Raw genomic sequence first — 21,129 nt, 5'->3', positions numbered from 1 at the left:
CCACCAGACTCAGCCACAGCAAGGCGTGGCCGGGCACAGCTAGTAATGATATATAATAATAATATACTATACTAATATTATACAGTAGAGTCTCACTTATCCAACACTCGCTTATCCAACATTCTGGATTATCCAACGCATTTTTGTAGTCAGTGTTTTCAATACATCGTGATATTTTGGTGCTAAATTCGTAAATACAGTATTTACTACATAGCATTACTGTGTATTGAACTACTTTTTCTGTCAAATTTGTTGTATAACATGATGTTTTGGTGCTTAATTTGTAAAATCATAACCTAATTTGATGTTTAATCGGCTTCTCCTTAATCTCTCCTTATTATCCAACATATTCGCTTATCCAACGTTCTGCCGGCCCGTTTATGTTGGATAAGTGAGACTCTACTGTACATGTAATATTAATAATATTATGATGTAATACAATGTGATAATAATTATAATTCACTATTATCTATATATATAAAAGAGTGATGGCATCACGGCAGCGGACAAAACAACAAAAGTAAACACCCCACAACCTCGAAAATTGACATCATAACCCCTCATCCATGCCTCTAGGTTGATACAACAAAAAGAAAAGAAAAATAAAGTCCTAATTAGAGGGAGACGAATAATTGTTTTTATCCAATTGCTGGCAGTTAGAAGGCTAAGCTCTGCTCACTTGGTCTCCTAGCAACCCACTCAGCCCAGGGGACCCTTTACCTTAACTACCACCAATTCCTCAATACTTTATTTCCCATACCACCATACTTCGCCACAGCAACGCGTGGCCGGGCACAGCTAGTAATTGTATATTTATATTACATGCAATATTACTAATAATATTGTGATATAGTTGTATAATATAATATATTGTATGTATACATACTTGTAAACCGCCCTGAGTCCCCTTCGGGGTGAGAAGGGCGGGATATAAATGTCGCAAATAAATAAATAAATAAATAATGCCTCCACCTTCATTATTTGGCTTTGGATGGGAATATTTTAATTTTTTTTTTTTCGTGTCAGGAGCAATCTGGGTTGCTTCTGGTGTGAAAGAATTGGCTGCCTGCAAGCTGGAAAGCATCCAGAGGAGGGCGACTAAAATGATTAAGGGTCTGGAGAACAAGCCCTATGAGGAGCGGCTTAAAGAGCTGGGCATGTTTAGCCTGCAGAAGAGAAGGCTGAGAGGAGACATGATAGCCATGTACAAATATGTGAAGGGAAGTCATAGGGAGGAGGGAGCAAGCTGGTTTTCTGCTTCCCTGCAGACTAGGACACAGAACAATGGCTTCAAACTACAGGAAAGGAGATTCCACCTGAACATCAGGAAGAACTTCTTCACAGTGAGAAAGGCTGTTCAGCAGTGGAACTCTCTGCCCCAGACTGTGGTGGAGGCTCCTTCTTTGGAGGCTTTTAAGCAGAGGCTGGATGGCCATCTGTCGGGGGTGCTTTGAATGCGATTTCCTGCTTCTTGGCAGGGGGTTGGACTGGATGGCCCATGAGGTCTCTTCCAACTCTACTATTCTATGATTCTATGTTGCCCAGGGGTTTTGTTTTTTTTGTTTTTTTTTACTACAAAAATGGCTTGGATAATCCAGAAACTTGTGATGACTGTCACCCCGGCTTTCAAATTGATTTGAAATCGCAGCGGGGAGTTCCGCAGATCAGCCACCAAAGGAACGGAGCGGGACCGCAGCAGACTATTATTAAAAGATCTTTTTTTTTTTCCTTCACTTTCCCCTTCCCTGAAGGATGTAACAAATCCCCCCAATAAAAGTAGCATTTATTTTAACAGTAACACTCTCTATCTGGTTATTTTGTGTCATTCTCTGACTCTTTCCTTTGCATGCAATTTCTCTCTCTCTCGCTAACCCGTCTGATCTTTAAAACCCTGGCGGAGGCTTCTCCGCCATAGATTAATACGGCGGACGATACAAATTGGCTCATATCTTTATCAAAATTACCCCTAGAACGCTCCTCTTTTAGTCCTAACCCTTTCTAAGGCTCCTGACTCGAAGACCACCAACGGAACCGAAATCGGTCCAGTTTTCGGCACCTCAACAGCTGACTGTCAAATGGGACCGACTGCTCTCTTTTCAAGCCGGGCTGCCCTCTTCCAGCCTTATCCCGGACTTTCCTCTCCCCGCGACTCGCGGAATGGTTTTAAGAGATCCCTAGCCCCTTTCTGTGAACTGGGGATGGGGGATCGCTCTCCCACTGGGGAGACATAGATCTCCAAGTACCCTCACCCTCTTTGCAGCTGCCAGGGGGTGCCCGGACGGATGCCCTCCACGTTTCATTCATACTTTCATAATTTTATGAAGGAGAAGAACACTCTTCCCCAGACCTATCCCTGGACTTATGAAATCTTATACTTCCAAAGACTACAACCCACATGTGCCCCTTCCCCATGCCATCTCTATGAATTCCTTATGAACTCTTTTTTCCTCATGTATCCGTGAATTTCCATATTCTATGTACTTGGACACTCTCATGACTCACTGTTATATGAACTTCTAATCGTTGGGCTAACTTCATGAATTGTGAAATCATGCTGCTAGAACTCCACTCCTATGACTTTCCATATTGGGTCCCCCAGATGTTGTAAACCTCGTTCTTATCAAATGTTTTCAATTGTTTATATCATCCATGATTCCCCTTTATGCAATGTAACCCCTTCTATGGATTCCCCCTTTTACTTCCTTGAAATCTGTCTATCTGCCTATATGTATTTGTACTCTTTGGGATCCCCGGAAATTATGTGTTTTTCCTAGCTGGGTTTATGTTCCCACTTTATTTTATTTTTCATTTTTATCTCATATAATTGTCAAATCCTGAAATCAAATGGGAAATATTTTGACCCCAACATGAACCCTAGCCCCTATGACCCAGGCCTCCCTTCCCAAAAACAAAAGGATAATCTGCTACAGCTTAACCCCATCTAATTCAGATTGCATGGACAATATAAGGCTGAGTCACCAAATTCGGAGTATAGTCCTAAAGGTGATTCAGCCCCCAGGGCAAACATTGTCATATCTCAGGAAATTCCAGGACGCCCCACGTTGAGCGCCCTGTGGAGCCTGTCCATTTTGGCTCATCAACACCCATCACCACTTCCCGTCTGACACCCCAAGGCATATCTAAAGTCTGTGAATGTGACAGGACCCCGGACATCCTTGATGGGTGCCATTAATTCCTTTAGAAATCGGCCGGGCAAGGATTAATCTGATATTTCCTGTCCTGTCACTTCATTGTTTCAATAGCTCCCGCCTCCTCCTCTCTGATTGGCCCGAGTGGGGACAAAAAGCGGCTCCCCATTGGGCCAGCAGAGCAAGGCGGGAAACGAAAGCCCGCCTCGTTCAGCCTCCCAGCCTATCCGCGATCAGATGGGCGGGGGAGCGGGGCGGGAAATTCAAAGGGCTGTCAAACCGAAACACTGTATAAATATGGCTTTATTTGAAACATATGTTACGCTAGTAGATTGAATGATTGCTATTAGCGTCCTTTTCAGCTGAATCGCTCAATAAAGACTCCTTGGCGGATTTTCCTTCAACTTTGGCGGACCTTCTTCATTTCGGCTTCAGGTTGTATTGCGGCTTATATTCTCCTTTTGGCTTCGCCAAGGTCCGTTCCCTCTGGACCGGGTCGGGTCTCTCCTTAAGGGCCCGATCCCCTAAAACGTGGTCGACAACACTTGGATAAGCGAGTCTTGGATAAGTGAGACTCTACTGTATTTTAATATTTATTTATTTCGTGTCAAAAGCATTGCATAACAAATACATTTTAAAAATGATGAAAAAAATAGAGGAAATCACAAAACAACTAAATAGGTTTAGACCAAAAGCGGGCAACAGCAACCGCATTGTCCGTAGCTTTAAGCAACTCCTCCTCTGTACATGAGGTAGGACATTGTGGGCAAGCATATATATTTTAATAAAAACTCTGCAAAATCAGTTGCAAATTTGTGCCAACCTGAGAGTGCAATCCTGCTTGTGTTTGTGACCTGCATCTGTCACACCTTGAAGGGGAGGAAAAGGGAAATAAGGCAAATGGTTTTGATTTCGATAGGAAACGGATGTGGCACATCTTCTGCCAATCCTGTCTAAACAATTTAAAATGTGGTTTAAATGATGTTCACATGGCTCACACAAGTCTCTCAATGCAAATACCAATGGTAGGAGTTTGACCCTAACAAGTCATTGTTTCCAATGCTTCCTTCTCCTAAATGTCAAGTTTCTACCCCCTTCTCTTCTGCTTGTAGTACAGTAGAGTCTCACTTATCCAACACTCGCTTATCCAACGTTCTGGATTATCCAACACATTTTTGTAGTCAATGTTTTCAATACATCGTGATATTTTGGTGCTAAATTCGTAAATACAGTAATTACTACATAGCATTAATGTGTATTGTACTGCTTTTTCTGTCAAATTTGTTGTATAACATGATGTTTTGGTGCTTAATTTGTAAAATCATAACCTATTTTGATGTTTAATAGGCTTTTCCTTAATCTCTCCTTATTATCCAACATATTCGCTTATCCAATGTTCTGCCGGCCCGTTTATGTTGGATAAGCGAGACTCTACTGTATACTAGATACGTTGAACTGGTCTTCCTGCCACACTTGCAATCACTTGGATTCCATGCTTTCCTCTAAATGAGACCATAACTGACCATAATGTCTAACAGTCTGCCACACCGACCAAGAATCAAGAGTATCCTATCATATGAGGGTTGAATGAAAAGTAATGCCTCCGCCTTCGTTATTTGGGTTTGGATGGGAATATTTTAATAAATCAAACACAGAAATAATCCTTAGAATGTGCTCTTTAACTACCACTGTTCAATTTTCCACACCATCACCAGACAATTGGATACATTTCTGCCAACGATGAACAAGTTTTCTGAAGCCGTCACGGAAGAAGTCGACACTGTTTCCGCAACCGGCTTCTCACAGGCCCATCATGCACAGATCTTCCGATAGCCAAGCAAAGCAATAATGTGACCCACGCATTCTTGTGAAATGCCGATGATGCTTGAAATTTCTCTCTGAGTGATACGACGATCATCCTGAATCAATCTGTCAATCTTTTGCTTGTGGAACTCGGAGGTTGCTATCACAGGACGTCCAACTCTTTGTTTGTCACACAAGTCAGATGTTCCCACCTCAACATCTTTAAACTTTTATTTTATTTTAATCTTTTATTTATTATGCAATGCTTTTGACATGAAATAAATAAATCTTTAAACTTACTCGTCCAACGACGCACAGGACTCACATCAACACAATCACCATTGACTGACCGTCTGTGCAGGGTTCCATACTTCACACTTTAACAGCACAACCGTTCAATGTTAAGGCTTCCCGCCAAATGGAAGTGTAGAGGAGAGTCTACTGAACAAGCCAGTACATGCCACAGACCAGGACTGCTATCTCTTGAGGAGTTACGAAGGTGGAGGCATTACTTTTCATTCAACCCTCGTATATGCATGCATCTAAATTGAGGAGTTTTTAGCAAACATACAACAGCATCAAATTCTCAGCATCAAAGGTCATGTGGCCGGAATGACTGTATGGAGTGTCATCACCTTCCCACTGGAGCGGTACCTATTGATCTACTCACATTTGTATGTTTTTGAACTGCTAGGTTGGCAGAAGCTGGGGCTAACAGCAGGAGCTCACCCCACTCCCCAGATTAGAACCACTGACCTTTCGGTCAGCAAGTTCAGCAACCCAGCGGTTTAATCTGCTGTGCCACCGGGAGTTCAAGTCGCATCGACCGACCGTCTGCACAGGGTTCCGTACTTCGCACTTTAACAACACAACCGTTCAATGCTAAGGCTTTCTCCCAAATGGAACTGTAGAGGAGAGTCTACCGAACAAGCCAGTACCTGCCGCAGACCAGGACTGCCATCTCTTGAGGAGTTACGAAGGTGGAGGCATTACTTTTCATTCAACCCTCATAGTTCTCTTCTTGAAAGGAGATACACAAAACAGACAGAGGCGTACACTTAGCACATAGGAAATACTGATGTTGTTTCACTGCCACAGCTTTCTTTTCTTCATGCAATAAATTTACAATTTTCCTTCCTAATCCTATTCCAAAAAGGTGGATTGCAGCATAATATGGATGTCTGCTGTTCAAAGCTTCCCTGAAATACTGCTACAAGTATCCACGGATGCTTCAGTAGCCATTTGGTCTCAGATATAGTTTAGATATGGAGATAATCTCTGACTAGCAACAGAAGGATCTCTCCCTTGCCCAGGTGATTTGTTTACCTATTTTTTAAAAATAATTTTTATTAATATTTTCATTTGTGTACATGATTAAAAAGGCAAGGTAAGTGAAGAAGGATTAGGATAGAAATTGGATAGAAAGAAGAAGGGGAAAAAAGTGAAAGGATATAGGTGGAGGTCTAGGAAGTGAGGGTATAATAGGGTAAAAAAGTCTTTTTTGGTCTTCCGTTTTCTCTTCTTTGTGGTTTTATTTTCATTTCTTATTTATTCTCTCTTTATACTCTGGTCTAGTTCATAATTCCATTCTCGGATTCTCCATTTGTTTAATTTCCTTTGCTTTTTTCTTATATTCTTCATATTTTCCCCAATCTGTCCTTGTTATTACATTTCCTCTGCTTATTTTCATTAAGTATGTTAGTTTGTCCATGTCATGCATTTCATCCAATTTCTCTATCCATTGTTGTCTTGTTGGGGTTTCATTTTGTTTCCAAAGTCTCGCAAAGGTTATTCTTGCGGCTCTCACTGCATATGTGAATATTATGTCCTCATTCTGATTAAAGTTTATTGACTCCGTTAGTCCGAGTAAATAAAATTCGGGTTTCATTGGGAATGACTTTTGTAATATTTTCTGTGTTTCCTCATGTATCATTTTCCAAAACTTTGTTGTTTCTGGGCATGTCCACCAGATATGGAAGTACGATCCTTCTTGTTTTTTACATTTCCAACACTTGTTTTGTGTATGTTTATACATTATTCCTAATTTTTTTGGTGTTATATGCCAACGGTGGAACATTTTGAGCCAATTTTCTTGTAGATCCAAGGCATATGTGTATTTCAGTTTCTTATTCCAAATTGTCTCCCACTCTGACATCATAATTTGGCGTCTGAAATTTTTTGCCCATTTGATGGCACAATTTTTTTTACAGTTTCTACCTCTGTTGACCATTCTAATAATTTTTTGTAGATCCTGGTGATTTGCTTTTTGTCGTTTTGCATTAAAATGTCCCAAAAGTTTTCCTTTTCATTAAATCCTACCAATTTGTCCTTCCCGAATTGTTCTTTTATTTGAGCGTATTGAAACCAGGATACTTTGTCATGTTTTTGTTTTATTTCCTCTTGAGATTTGTTTACCTATTGATTTCCTTTCTTCCTCCCTCCCTGCTGTGTTCTTATCCACCCATGACACTGAAAAACACTTCTAATAAACCTTCATTGATGCAAAGACCTGGAGAAAACGAATACACCCTTTAAACTGGTGCAAGAATCAGCAGAGTTAATAGCAACCACCTGCCCAAATCCCCAGATGTCTCTAATGCAGATTATGCCGGGCTCAGAGGCAGTGACAGTTAGATAATTACTGGAATAATTAACACTTAAGTGGGCTGTGCAGGAATCTCAAGCCGTGGTTCACAACTCACAAGTATTTGAGGTTTGCCACTCCGTCTTGAGGGATAGAAGGGAGAACCAAGGGATGGGAGAAGCCACTGAGAAGGTGGGTTGCTGTGAGTCTTTCGGGCTGTACGGCCATGTTCTAGAAGCATTCTCTCCTGATGTTTCGCCCACATCTGTGGCAGGCATCCTCAGAGGTAGTGAGGGGGATTCAGCAAATTACAAGCAACCATTCAATGCCGTTATACAATTGGCAAAGACAGACAGTACATAAACAGAGGCAAGGCTACACTTTTTTCATCTCCGGCATCCGTCTGTGCTCGACTCGGCCATGGGGAGGTACTGTTGTTTCATTTTTCACGTCAAAGAGCCTGTTTTCCCTGCCAAAGTGGTTACCCATTTATCTACTTACATCGTTGTTTTTGAACTGCTAGGTGAGCAGAAGCTGGGCTGACAGCGGGAGCTCACCCCGCTCCCAGCTTGAACTGCCAACCTTCCGGTCAGCAGGATCTTCTATAGCTGACAGTTTAACCCGCTATGGTAGCCCAAGGATTATTTCCACAATGGGGACATGAGTGGGGGGAATAACAGGAAAACAGAAAGAAATGGTTTTACTCCTTCAACCCGCCCTCCATCCCCATAAAATAGATGCTTGTTTTGTTCTGTATGTATTTTATCCTGTTTTATTGCAATTATCTGGGCTTGGCCCCATGTTAGCTGTCCCAAGTCCCTGCGGGGAGATGGAGAAGGGGTATAAAAATGAAGTTGTTGTTACTATTATTATTATATTGTATGACACAGCAAACAAGATAGATATGCTGGATTTCATATCACAAAATCACAACTTGAACACTTTCCAAGTGTCTAGGACTGTGTGATGTATTTTCGGATGATGCGCGCAGATCCCAGCAGGGTGGCCTTTTGCAGCTGACAGATCGTAATTTTGTCAATGTCTACTGTTTCCAAATGCCGGCTGACATCTTTTGGCACGGCACCCAATGTGCCCATCACCACCGGGACCACCTGCACTGGTTTCTGCCAGAGTCTTTGCAGTTCAATCTTGAGGTCCTGATAGCGGCCGAGTTTTTCCTGTTGTTTTTTGACAATGCGACTGTCACCTGGGATGGCAACATCAATGATCCAAACCTTTTTCTTTTCCACAACTGTGATGTCTGGTGTGTTGTGTTCCAGAACTTTGTCAGTCTGGATTCGGAAGTCCCACAGTATCTTTGTGTGCTCATTTTCCAATACTTTTGCAGGTTTGTGATCCCACCAGTTCTTTGCTGCTGGGAGGTGGTACTTGAGGCATAAGTTCCAATGAATCATTTGGGCCACTTAGTTGTGCCTCTGTTTGTAGACTGTCTGTGCGATTTTCTTACAGCAGCTGAGGATATGATCAATGGTTTCGTTGGCTTCCTTGCAGAGTCTGCATTTTGGGTCATCAGCTGATTTTTCGATCTTGGCCTGAATTGCCTTTGTTCTGATGGCTTGCTCCTGGGCTGCAAGGATCAGGCCTTCTGTCTCCTTCTTCAGGGTCCCATTCGTGAGCCAGAGCCAGGTCTTCTCCTTATCAGCTTTTCCTTCAATTTTGTCAAGGAACTTTCCATGCAATGTTTTGTTGTGCCAGCTGTCAACTCTAGTTTGTAGTGCGGCTTTCTTGTACTGATTCCTTGTCTGCTGTGTTTTGAGGAGTTTCTGATTTTTGACTTCAATCAAAGCAGGTTCTTCACTTTGCTTTACATCTTCTGCCAGGGCATGTTCTTCTTCTGTGACTGCTTGTTTTACTTGTAAGAGTCCTCTGCCCCCTGATCTTCTAGGCAGATATAACCGGTCAACATCACTGCGAGGGTGCAGAATGATGAATGGTCATGAGTTTTCTTGTTTTTTTGTCCAAATTGTCGAGTTCCACCTTTGTCCAGTTTATGATGCTAGCAGTATATCTTATGACAGGTATGGCCCAGGTGTTTATGGCCTTGATGGTGTTGCCTCCATTAAGCTTGCTTTTGAGAATTTTTCTGACCATTTGTGTGTATTCTTTACTGACCACAGTCTTCACATGTTCATGCTTGATGTTGTCTAGCTGTAATATGCCCAGATATTTATAGGCGTCTGGCTGGTGACACTTTATTGTTTGGCCATTAGGCATATTTATGCCCTCACTTTCAATGATTTTTCCTTTCTTCAATGCCACTGTTGAACATTTGTCCAATTATTATTATTATTATTATCCATCTCTCTCTAGCATCCCCTAGTGGCCTCTGCCCAGATAATATGACAGTACCAAATATTTAGATAAGTGTACAATTTAACATGTGTTACAACCGCTGTAGAGAAACACTGTTTCTGGAAATTGCACGATGGCTAAGACTTTGGTGACTTTCCAGGAAACATGATTCCAGTTTCACAGAAGTCCCATGGTTGTGCTTTTGAACATGGCTCTTCTTCCATTCCCAACGGTGATCTCGCAAACATTCTGGAAGACGACGCCAGATTCTTCTTCCATAAAAGCAAAAGCTGCTCAGAGTCATCTTTGGAGACTAGATTTTCAAGCAGAGAAAGAGCCTTTAAGGCTGATGGCAACACCTCCCTCACGAAAGTCATATTGCAATACGTTGGAACCAGGACTCAGACTCAATGACGCAGAGTCTCTTTGTCCTCGACTCATTCTGCTTTTATGGGGATAACTAGTTCAGGAGCTGACTATTGAAGGGGCCTTCGGAGTCCCTTTCTGCATTTTCAGGGCCATCATGGCTCTCCGATACAAATCTAGGGAAGAGAGACACAGAGAGAGGGTTGAAGCAATCATGTATGGGTCTTCCTCCTTTCTCTTTTTATAACCACACTCTTCAATTTTTTTAAAAGTATTGTTTATTTAAGAAAGACTCTGATAAACATCACACAAAAGACAACATCTGCAACAATGTCTTCTAGTGTCGGGCTGTTAGTAGCCAGCTGCAATAAATCACTACTGACCAAGAGGTCATGAGTTCGAAGCCAGCCTGTATTGGAGTGAGCATCTGACCATTAAAAAATACAAATAGCCGAGCTCATTGTTGATCTAAGTAACCTGAAAGATAGTGGCATCTATCAAGTAGGAAAATTTAGGTACCGCTTATGCGGGGAAGCTAATTTAATTTAGTAAAGGTAAAGGTTTTTCCCTGACGTTAAGTCCAGTTATGTCTGACTCTGGGAGTTGGTGCTCATCTCCATTTCTAAGACAAAGAGCCGGCATTGTCCGTAGACACCTCCAAGGTCATGTGGCCGGCATGACTGCATGGAGCGCCGTTACCTTCCCGCCGAAGCGGTACCTATTGATCTACTCACATTGGCATGTTTTCGAACTGCTAGGTTTGCAGGAGCTGGAGCTAACAGCGGCCGCTCCCGCCGCTCCCGGGGTTTGAACCTGGGACCTTTCGGTCTGCAAGTTCAGCAGCTCAGCGCTTTAATGCACTTCACCACCGGGGCTCTTTAACTAATTTACAACACCATAAAAATCGTTCAGCAGCATGCAGAAAGTTATGAGGAAGCAATCCCTCAAAGGACTCGGTGTCACAGTGGATGATGAAGCAACAGCTCCCCCTGTGGCCGGAATCGAGCATACTCTCAAAAAGCCTGGAAGCTAGAGAAGGTTAAATAGCCTCTATGTCTTTGTCTCTGTCTGTCTGTAAGTCTTACGGCATTGAATGTTTGCCATGTATGTACATTGTGATTCGCACTGAGTCCCCTTTGGGGTGAGAAAGAAGGGCGGAATATAAATACTGTAAACAAACAAACAAACAAATAATGGTGTGTTGGGATACGACTTCCAGCATCCCCTTCCAGCAAAGGATCTTGACCATGTTATGGGGACCTAACAGAAATTGTATTGTCGAAGGCTTTCATGGCCAGAATCACTGGGTTGTTGTGTATTTTCTGGGCTGTCTGACCATGTTCCAGAAGCATTCTCTCCTGACGTTTCGCCCACATCTATGACAGGCATCCCCAGAGGTAGTGAGGTTACTCACAAGAGTCCAACTTCCCAGTATAATGGACCAAATTCTCAGTTTTCTTCCAGAATGCTAGCAATGACTTTCCTTGAATTGATTCCAGGATCACCTGGGAGAAATGCAGCGCCATTCACATTGCACAAAACCCCAGTTTTCCTTCCCACACTTCATGACTATATCATAATATATATATTTTATGTCATTCTGTCACTGATACATTGGGAAGCAAGGCGCTTGAAAAGATTAGATTGAAAGCGAGAGACTGCAGAATTAACATTTATTAGGAAGTCAGTCACCAGAGATTTGAATACCTATAATACTAAATTATTATACATTTTATGTTTAATTTTCCTCTGGCTCGGAGAATACATTAATTCCAAATCATATATATACACTGCAAATTTTGGATCATGTTCCATGCATCTGCCAAAATGGTTATAATCCAAGGAAATTTAGGCTTTAATTCATTTGTTAGAAGCAAAGGTAGTAGACAACTCTTAATCATTTTGGAGGTTTTTACTGAAGGGCAATATCATCATCCTGTCATTAAACTCTTGGTAATACAAAGAAAAACATCCATATTTCTTAATAAGTGGGATATTGAGTTGCTGTGAATTTTCCGGGCTGCATGGCCATGTTCTCTCCTGATGTTTCACCCACATCTGTGGTAGGCATCCTCAGAGGTTGTGAGGTCTATTGGAAACTAGGCAAGTGGAGTTTATATTATATAATGTCCAGAGTGGGAGAAATAACTCTTGTTTGTTTGGGGCAAGTGTGAATGTTGCAATTGGCCACCTTGATTAGCACTTCAAAGCTTGGCTGCTTCCTGCCTGGGGGAATCCTTTGTTGGGAGGTGTTAATTGGCTCTGATTGTTTCCTGTCTGGAATTCCCCTGTTTTCTGAGTGTTGTTCTTTATTTACTGTCCTGATTTTTAGAGTTTTTACAAATACTGATTGCCAGATAGACAGGTGTAGATTGGAAAAAAAGATTCACACAGCTCATGTAAACACAAGAATCTTGCCACAACAAATATCCAAAGTATCACTCTTTCTCATAAACAATGGAAACAACAATTTGCTTACAATTTGGACAAATACATTTATAAATAAACCTTGTTATTCATGTTCCCAAAACAAACTGAATGAGAAAAGACACTTTTAAAAATGGCGCAAGTCTTCCTACCAAATCCCTTTCCATTTTGACAAATACGCACCGAAAGTACTTGACGGGTTCTCATTCGCCTGAGGTGGTAACGTTTCTTCACTTTTGATTTTGTTTTTCAGAATTTTATTTTTCCGCTTTGCCCGTTGTCCTGAGGAAAAAATAAACAAATACGTGACACGATCTTTTCCCCCAGCTTTGGCTGATTGAATGTGATTGTTTTACATTCACTGACACTACTTGCACTTTTGGCCCAGTTTCTTTTGGAGCCAACCCAAGATTTTGTCATTTATTTATTGTATGTGATCTTTTATGATTTGTTTTATTGTTGATTGATTTGTTTTATTGCTTTGTTTTTATATTGTCTGATGTCTGGGCTTGGCCCCATGTAAGCCGCCCTGAGTCCCTTCGGGGAGATTTTATAAAAATATTATTATTATTATTATTATTATTATTATTATTATTATTATTATTATTATTAATGTTTAGGTCTAGTCATGTCCGACTCTGGGGGTTGGTGCTCATCTCCATTTCTAAGCCCAAGAGCCGGCCTTGTCCGTAGACACCTCCAATCATGTGGCCGCTGGCATGACTGCATGGAGCACCGTTACCTTCCCGCTGGAGTGGTACCTATTGATGTTGTTGATTTTATTGAAAAATCTATGTTTGGTTTTAATCTTTGTTAGATTGGGCTTGTCTCCATGTAAGCTGATCCTTCAGGGAGATGGAGGCGGGATATTAAAATAAAGTTATTTTATTGTATGACACATAATAATAATAATACATCTCCAAGATCATGTGGCCGGAATGACTGTATGGAGGGTCATCACCTTCCTACCGGAGCGGTACCTATTGATCTACTCACATTTGTATGTTTTTGAACTGCTAGGTTGGCAGAAGTGTGTTAAAGCACTGAGCTACTGAACTTGCAGACCGAAAGGTCGCAGGTTCAAATCCCGGGAGCTGAATGAGCTCCCGCTGTTAGCTCCAGCTTCTGCCAACCTAGCAGTTCAAAAACATGCCAATGTGAGTAGATCAATAGGCACCGCTCCGGCGGGAAGGTAACGGCGCTCCATGCAGTCATGCCGGCCACATGACCTTGGAAGTGTCTACGGACAACGCCGGCTCTTGGGCTTGGAAATGAAGATGAGCAGCAACCCCCAGAGTCAGACATGACTGGACTTAACGTCAGGGGAAACCTTTACCTTTACCTAGGTTGGCAGAAGCTGGGGCTAACAGCAAGAGCTCACCCCACTCCCCAGACTAGAACCGCCGACCTTTCGGTCAGCAAGTTCAGCAATCCAGTGGTTTAATCTGCTGTGCCACTGGGAGTTCAAGTCGTATTGACTGACCATCTGCGCAGGGTTCCATACTTTGCACTTTAACAACACAACTGTTCAATGCTAAGGCTTTCCACCAAATGGAACTGTAGAGGAGAGTCTACTGAACAAGCCAGTACCTGCTACATACCAGGACTGCGGAGGCATAACTTTTCATTCAACCTTCGTATATAGTGCAGACCCCTTTTCCCCATGATAATAACTCCTCCAGGAGTGGATTTCCCTTCCGAAAGGCAGATTTCTCTCACTTCCTGTTGTCTCACCCCTGTTCTTAACTGTGAGTCATTTGTAAGGTATATGTTTGTAACTCGGGGACTGCCTGTACATTGCTATTGTTGTAATAGGTGTGTGTTCACCTGTGGGTGGTGGAGGTGTTTCCAGAGCCGTGGGCTTCCCTTGGGCCACCTTGTTGCTGTGGAGGAGGCCAGGGGCGGCTCCTGCGCTGTTCCTCCCAGCGGCCCCTTTGCCCCCTTCGTCTTCAGCCACAACGGTGCTCTCCGATTGCAAGGAGCTCTTCTTCTTCACCTTCTGCTTGACTCTCCCTTTCCGCTTTCTGGATGCTGCTCCTCTTTCCTCCTTCTGCGCAGCTCCCTAAAGAGACACATGGTTGAAGACTCAGTTTGGGGATCTGGAGCCAAGATGTTCCCTCGCCTGCTAATATTATATATGACCACATCAGCGAGAATCATCTATGCTCAAAGATGGAAAGGCGCTGGCCTTAGCTCAGTGGGATAATAATAATAATAATAATAATAATAAAGTATTGGAAAATGAACACGCAAAGATACTGTGGGACTTCCGAATCCAGACTGACAAAGTTCTGGAACACAACACACCAGACATCACAGTTGTGGAAAAGAACAAGGTTTGGATCATTGATGTTGCCATCCCAGGTGACAGTCGCATAGATGAAAAACAACAGGAAAAACTCAGCCGCTATCAGGACCTCAAGATTGAACTTCAAAGACTCTGGCAGAAACCAGTACAGGTGGTCCCGGTGGTGATGGGCACACTGGGTGCTGTGCCAAAAGATCTCAGCCGGCATTTGGAAACAATAGACATTGACAAAATCACCATCTGCCAACTGCAAAAGGCCACCCTACTGGGATCTGCACACATCATCAGAAAATACATCACACAGTCCTAGACACTTGGGAAGTGTTCGACTTGTGGTTTTGCGAAACGAAATCCAGCATATCTATCTTGTTTGCTGTGCCATACAACGTCGTTGTGTTGATAATAATAATAATAATAATAATAATAATAATAATAATAATAATCCTGATCTTCTTCTGCCTAGAAGATCAGGGGGCAGAGGACTCTTACAAGTCAAACAAGCAGTCAAAGAAGAAGAACATGCTCTGGCAAAGTATGTAAAGCAAAGTGAAGAACCTGCTTTGATTGAAGTCAAAAATCAGAAACTCCTCAAAGCACAACAGACAAAAAACCAGTACAAGAAAACCGGACTACAAACTAGAGCTGGCAGCTGGCACAACAAAACATTGCATGGAAAGTTCCTTGACAAAATTGAAGGAAAAGCTGATAAGGAGAAGACCTGGCTCTGGCTCACGAATGGGACCCTGAAGAAGGAGACAGAAGGCCTGATCCTTGCAGCCCAGGAGCAAGACATCAGGACAAAGGCCATTCAGGCCAAGATCGAAAAATCAGCTGATGACCCAAAATGCAGACTGTGCAAGGAAACCGACAAAACCATTGATCATATCCTCAGCTGCTGTAGAAAATCACACAGACAGACTACAAACAGAGGCACAACTATGTGGTCCAAATGATTCATTGGAACTTATGCCTCAAGTATCACCTCCCAGCAGCAAAGAACTGGTGGGATCACAAACCTGCAAAAGTCTTGGAAAATGAGCACGCAAAGATACTGTGGGACTTCTGAATCCAGACTGACAAAGTTCTGGAACACAACACACCAGACATCACAGTTGTGGAAAAGAAAAAGGTTTGGATCATTGATGTTGCCATCCCAGGTGACAGTCGCTTTGATGAAAAACAACAGGAAAAACTCAGCCACTATCAGGACCTCAAGATTGAACTTCAAGGACTCTGGCAGAAACCAGTGCAGGTGGTCCCAGTGGTGATGGGCACACTGGGTGCCATGCCAAAAGATCTCAGCCAGCATTTGGAAACAATAAACATTGACAAAATTACGATCTCCCAACTGCAAAAGGCCACCCTGCTGGGATCTGTGCGCATCATCCGAAAATACATCACACAGTCCTAGACACTTGGAAAGTGTTTGACTTGTGATTTTGTGATACGAAATCCAGGATATCTATCTTGTTTGCTGTGTCATACAATAAAATAATAACAATAATCCTTTTTCTAGACCGCCCTATCTCCTCAAAGGGACTCAGAGCGGTTTACAACAAGAGAGAGCAGACATTCAATGCCCTACATAAATACAAACACATCAAAAATACAGAAAAAACACACCATAATAACAGTAAACTTATAACAAAATAATTAAGCACCGAAATGAAAACAGAATAAAAATAATCCAATAGGACATCATAACACTAATAGAACGAAATAAACTGCTAAGCTGGAGAAAGTCCTGCCGATTGAAAGGTCGGAAGTTCAAACCTGGGTTGGGGTGAGCACCCGCCATCAACCCCAGCTCATCGAAAGCAGAAATGCGAGTAAATAAATAGGTACTGCTTTTAAAAGTGGGGAGGTTATAAAAAGTACTCAGAAGGCAATTCGATCCGGAGGACATCTAAGGATGACAAATCTCCTCGGCATGGAAGACGGAGCCATACTTTGCATAACAGCAGAGAGACCTCAAAACAATATTAAATTGCTGAGAAAATCCACTGCGAGGATGGCAGCAAAGCGAGGACAAAGTCTAGCAATTGTTATTCTTACTACTCAAAATAAATATGGGACTAAATAGGCAGGATACGTGAAGTTGCGTTGATTTCCCAGAAACTGCTGAATTAGAAAATGAACCCTAAATGTCCACAATCTTAAATCAATTGAGATCGTATTTAATCTCTTTTAAAAAGCAATCTATTTTAATTTTATGTCTTATATAAATATATATCAGGGGATTGAACTGAAATATTTTATTAGGAAAGGAAGAAGAAAATCAGTCAAGTACACTTAGCTGGTAACCCTATAGGCACTTATTTGGTGCTACTGAACTCCAAGGAGATTGCTGCCCTATGTGCATACATGTATAGGATTGCACTCCTGGTGTAATCAAATCTTATATTCAAGGGAACTAAAAGCTTTGATTGGAAACTATTTTTACCATTCCACTTGCAACATTTCCCTAAATATCTCCCTTTGGTAGAGAGGGCACTATAAGTAAACATTATTTTTAGAAAGGGTAACTCAAGAATGTGTATTTCTCCTACACAGGTTGGATTGTTTTGATATATAGAAATGATGACAGCATTGCAAACAGCTCTGATTTTCTCATGCCTGGAAGAGTTGTGTACAGAGTAGCTCTAGCTCTGCCATTGGGCAAAAGAAGCCCTTGCCTCAGGTGGAAGAGATTGGGAGGTGGCATCAATTGATGGATGAAAGAGCCCTGAGCCAAATCCGGAGGCTTTTATGCTCGTTTTCGGGAAGATGCTGCCCCGTTGTGGAGGAAATACTTAACTAAATGAAAACAGCACATTTCTCAAATGTGATAATACTTCCTCCATATTTATATCTATATGTTGAACTTGCTGACCGAAAGGTTGGTGGTGCGAATCCGGGGAGCAGAGTGAGCTCCCGCTGTTAACCCCAGCTTTTGCCAAACTAGCAGTTCGAAAACATGCAAATGTTTTTAGATTAATAAGTAAAAGTATAGTAAATAGAAAAAATAGACCGATAAGTACAACTTCTGCGGGAAGGTAACGGGGCTCCATGCAGTCATGCCAGTGGCCACATGACCTTGGAGGTGTCTATGGACAACGCCGGCTCTTTGGCTTAGAAATGGAGATGAGCACCAGCGCCCAGTCGGACACGGCTGGACTTAATGTAAGGGGAAAACCATTACACACACACACACACACATACACACACATAAAATCAGTGGTTACCTGTGAACACACATCTGGCATCGGTTCTGTGGGTTTGACCTCCAGCGCCTTGGGATTTCCTTCCTCTTTGCTCTCTTTTCGGGGACGTGACTCCCTGGTTAGAGAAAGATTACGCCAAAAATTGCAAATATTTCAAAAAACAAACCAAAAACAAAACAAAACCCACCAGATAGCCTTGTAAAATCTGCCCTAAAAGGTAACAAGAACTGAATCCATATTGCCTTATTAGCTGAAGTACTGAACGGAAGAAATTGCAAGCCATATTGCAGTTGCGATGCAATGATGAAACTATCAAGGGTTATGGGCCCAGTACGCTCCCACGCTTTGACAGAAACGTCATGGAATGATGGCTTCCATCTCTGCTTAGTTCCACCTCAAACCCAAGCAGATGTTCCTGATCCTGTCAACATGATGACAACCAAAAGGCAACTTAGGCTGCTCTACTCCTTCAATTGTCCATATAGACTACTAGGAGGAAGAAGGGAGGACCTGGCTTCTTGTGTCTTGTTCCGCGTCCTGTGTGTCTTCCGGGACCCCTCCTGCTCCGCCGATGCTTGTTGCTGAGGGCTGTCTTCTTGGATGCGGCCACAGAGGTCCCCATAGTGCAAGGCAATGGTGTGCAAGAGCCAGTGAAGACCTTGCACGATGGTCCAACACTGGATTTTGGGGAGCCTTTTGGTCGCTGAGCAGGGCTCCTGTGTGGCGAAGGAGAAAGAGACAAGCGTGAGAAGATGGAACCACCCAAGGCAAAGAAGGTGACATCACGTTCTGGAGAAAGAGAGAGTCTTAGGTTGGGAGGACTTACGTCAGGACTTAAATGCCATGGAGAATAAAACATCAAACACCAAACCATACTCCTGCTGTTGATCTAAGGGCTACACTGGGATCAACAATCTATATATATAAAAATGTTCTGTGCATAATTAGGACCAAGTTAACAACAAAACCACTGGACCAAATGCCACCAAATTTGGCCACAATATACCAATACATCCAAGGTATGTCCTTCACTCAAATAACACAGTTTACCAGGCAGTTCAACTATTTCAGCTCTCATTAGCAACTTTTAATTACAGTTCAGCCAGCAGGTAGTCATTGCAGGCCTTAATATTTTTGAATGGTTTCTCCAAAATTTAGCTCTCATTCATTCTTTCCTTGTGTTCAGCTCATTGATACCCACACATACTACATTTCATCTATATACAGTAGAGTCTCACTTATCCAACACTCGCTTATCCAACGTTCTGGATTATCCAACGCATTTTTGTAGTCAATGTTTTCAATACATCATGATATTTTGGTGCTAAATTCGTAAATACAGTAATTACTACATAGCATTACTGTGCATTGAACTACTTTTTCTGTCAAATTTGTTGTCTAACATGATGTTTTGGTGCTTAATTTGTAAAATCATAACCTAATTTGGTGTTTAATAGGCTTCTTCTTAAACTCTCCTCATTATCCAACGTATTCGCTTATCCAACGTTCTGCCGGCCCGTTTATGTTGGATAAGTGAGACTCTACTGTATATATAAAAGGGTAATGAAATTTCGGCCTAGGACAAAACAACAAAACTACACATCCCAGAAACACTAAACTTGGCAGCACAACCCCTCATCCATGCCTCTACGTTCATACAACAAAAATAAAATAAAAAGAAAATCCTGATTAGAGGGAGAGGAATAATTGTTTTTATCCAATTGCTGCCAGTTAGAAGGCTACGCTCTGCCCACTTGGTCTCCTAGCAACCCACTCAGCCCAGGGGACAGGCAGAGTTAGGCCTCACTTAGGCCTCTTCCACACTGCCTATAAGATACAGATTATCTGATTTGAACTGGATTATATGGCAGTGTAAAAGGGGCCCCTGATGGCACAGTGTGTTAAAGCACTGAGTTGCTGAACTTGCGGACCAAAAGGTCCCAGGTTCAATCCTGGGAGCAGAGTGAGCTCCCGCTGTTAGCCCCAGCTCCTGCCAACCTAGCAGTTCGAAAACATGTCAATGTGAGTAGATCAATAGGTACCACTCCGGCGGGAAGGTAACGGCGCTCCATGCAGTCATGCCAGTGGCCACATGACCTTAGAGGTGTCTATGGACAATGCCAGCTCTTCGGCTTAGAAATAGAGATGAGCACCAACCCCCAGAGTCAGACATGACTGGACTTAATGTCAGGGGAAAACCTTTACCCTTTACCTTAACTACCACCAATTCCTCAATACTTTATTTCCCAGACCACCAGACTTCGCCACAGCAACGCGTGGCCGGGCACAGCTAGTGACATTATATATTGACATATAATACATATAATATATACATATAATGACATATAATACCACTACTTCCTCATTACTTTTTTTCTCAAAACCAGCAGACTACACCACAGCAATGCGTGGCCATACACAGCCAGTCAATTATAACAATATAAAGGCATTTTTAGTGTTGCCAAAGTGAAAATAAAGTCTCATCTCACACTTACAATGCGACATAGCGACTTGTTTTCGTTTGCCAGCTTCTCCAAAGACAGGCACTCGATGATCTCACAGGGCAAGAGGGCATCCGCTTTGTCCTGTTTGTTTGCCAGGCTTGGACCGTCCATGGAGAAAGGAGAAAACAATACACTCAAACTTCATGCTCAAAGAGAATGAATGCTCACTGTTGTTGTTAGCGATGTAAAATGATGCAAAACAAGGATAGTCATACTGGCCCTAACAAGAATGCTAAAAACCATGTAGCATTATTTCCCACCGTTTGCCTGCATCTGTGGCTGGCATCTTCAGAGGTCTTTTGGAGGTGAGACAAGTAGAGTGTATATATACTTGTGCAATTAGAAAGCTTGAATAGCATTGAGTAGCAATGAAGCTGCAATCAGTGAGGGTAACTGTATAGAGATAGCCTGGCTGATGTTGCCTGGAGGCACCCTCTGTTTGGGAAGTGTTAACTGGAAATTTGATTGCTTG

The 21,129-nt window shown here is 42.4% G+C and overlaps 1 protein-coding gene across 2 annotated transcripts in view; it reads right to left on the bottom strand.

Moving 5' to 3' along the window:
• Nucleotides 1-3,729: 3,729 nt before the first annotated feature.
• arl13a (ADP ribosylation factor like GTPase 13A) overlaps nucleotides 3,730-21,129 on the bottom strand; it is a 37,175-nt gene continuing 19,775 nt past the window's right edge. For both annotated transcript variants that reach the window (XM_062963809.1, XM_062963808.1), the window contains exons 5-10: nucleotides 20,649-20,754; nucleotides 18,664-18,869; nucleotides 18,175-18,268; nucleotides 14,470-14,704; nucleotides 12,826-12,924; nucleotides 3,730-10,391 (exon numbers count right to left, since the gene is read on the bottom strand). In XM_062963809.1, coding sequence (XP_062819879.1) covers nucleotides 10,315-10,391; nucleotides 12,826-12,924; nucleotides 14,470-14,704; nucleotides 18,175-18,268; nucleotides 18,664-18,869; nucleotides 20,649-20,754 — 817 coding nt within the window. In that variant the 3' untranslated portion in view covers nucleotides 3,730-10,314. The remainder of the gene's footprint in view (nucleotides 10,392-12,825; nucleotides 12,925-14,469; nucleotides 14,705-18,174; nucleotides 18,269-18,663; nucleotides 18,870-20,648; nucleotides 20,755-21,129) is intronic.

This window comes from Anolis carolinensis, unplaced genomic scaffold (genome assembly GCF_035594765.1).
Source record: "Anolis carolinensis isolate JA03-04 unplaced genomic scaffold, rAnoCar3.1.pri scaffold_12, whole genome shotgun sequence".
NCBI lineage: Eukaryota > Metazoa > Chordata > Lepidosauria > Squamata > Dactyloidae > Anolis > Anolis carolinensis.
The sequence above is the reverse complement of the archived record's forward strand: the minus strand, read 5'-3'. Positions and strand labels throughout refer to the sequence as shown.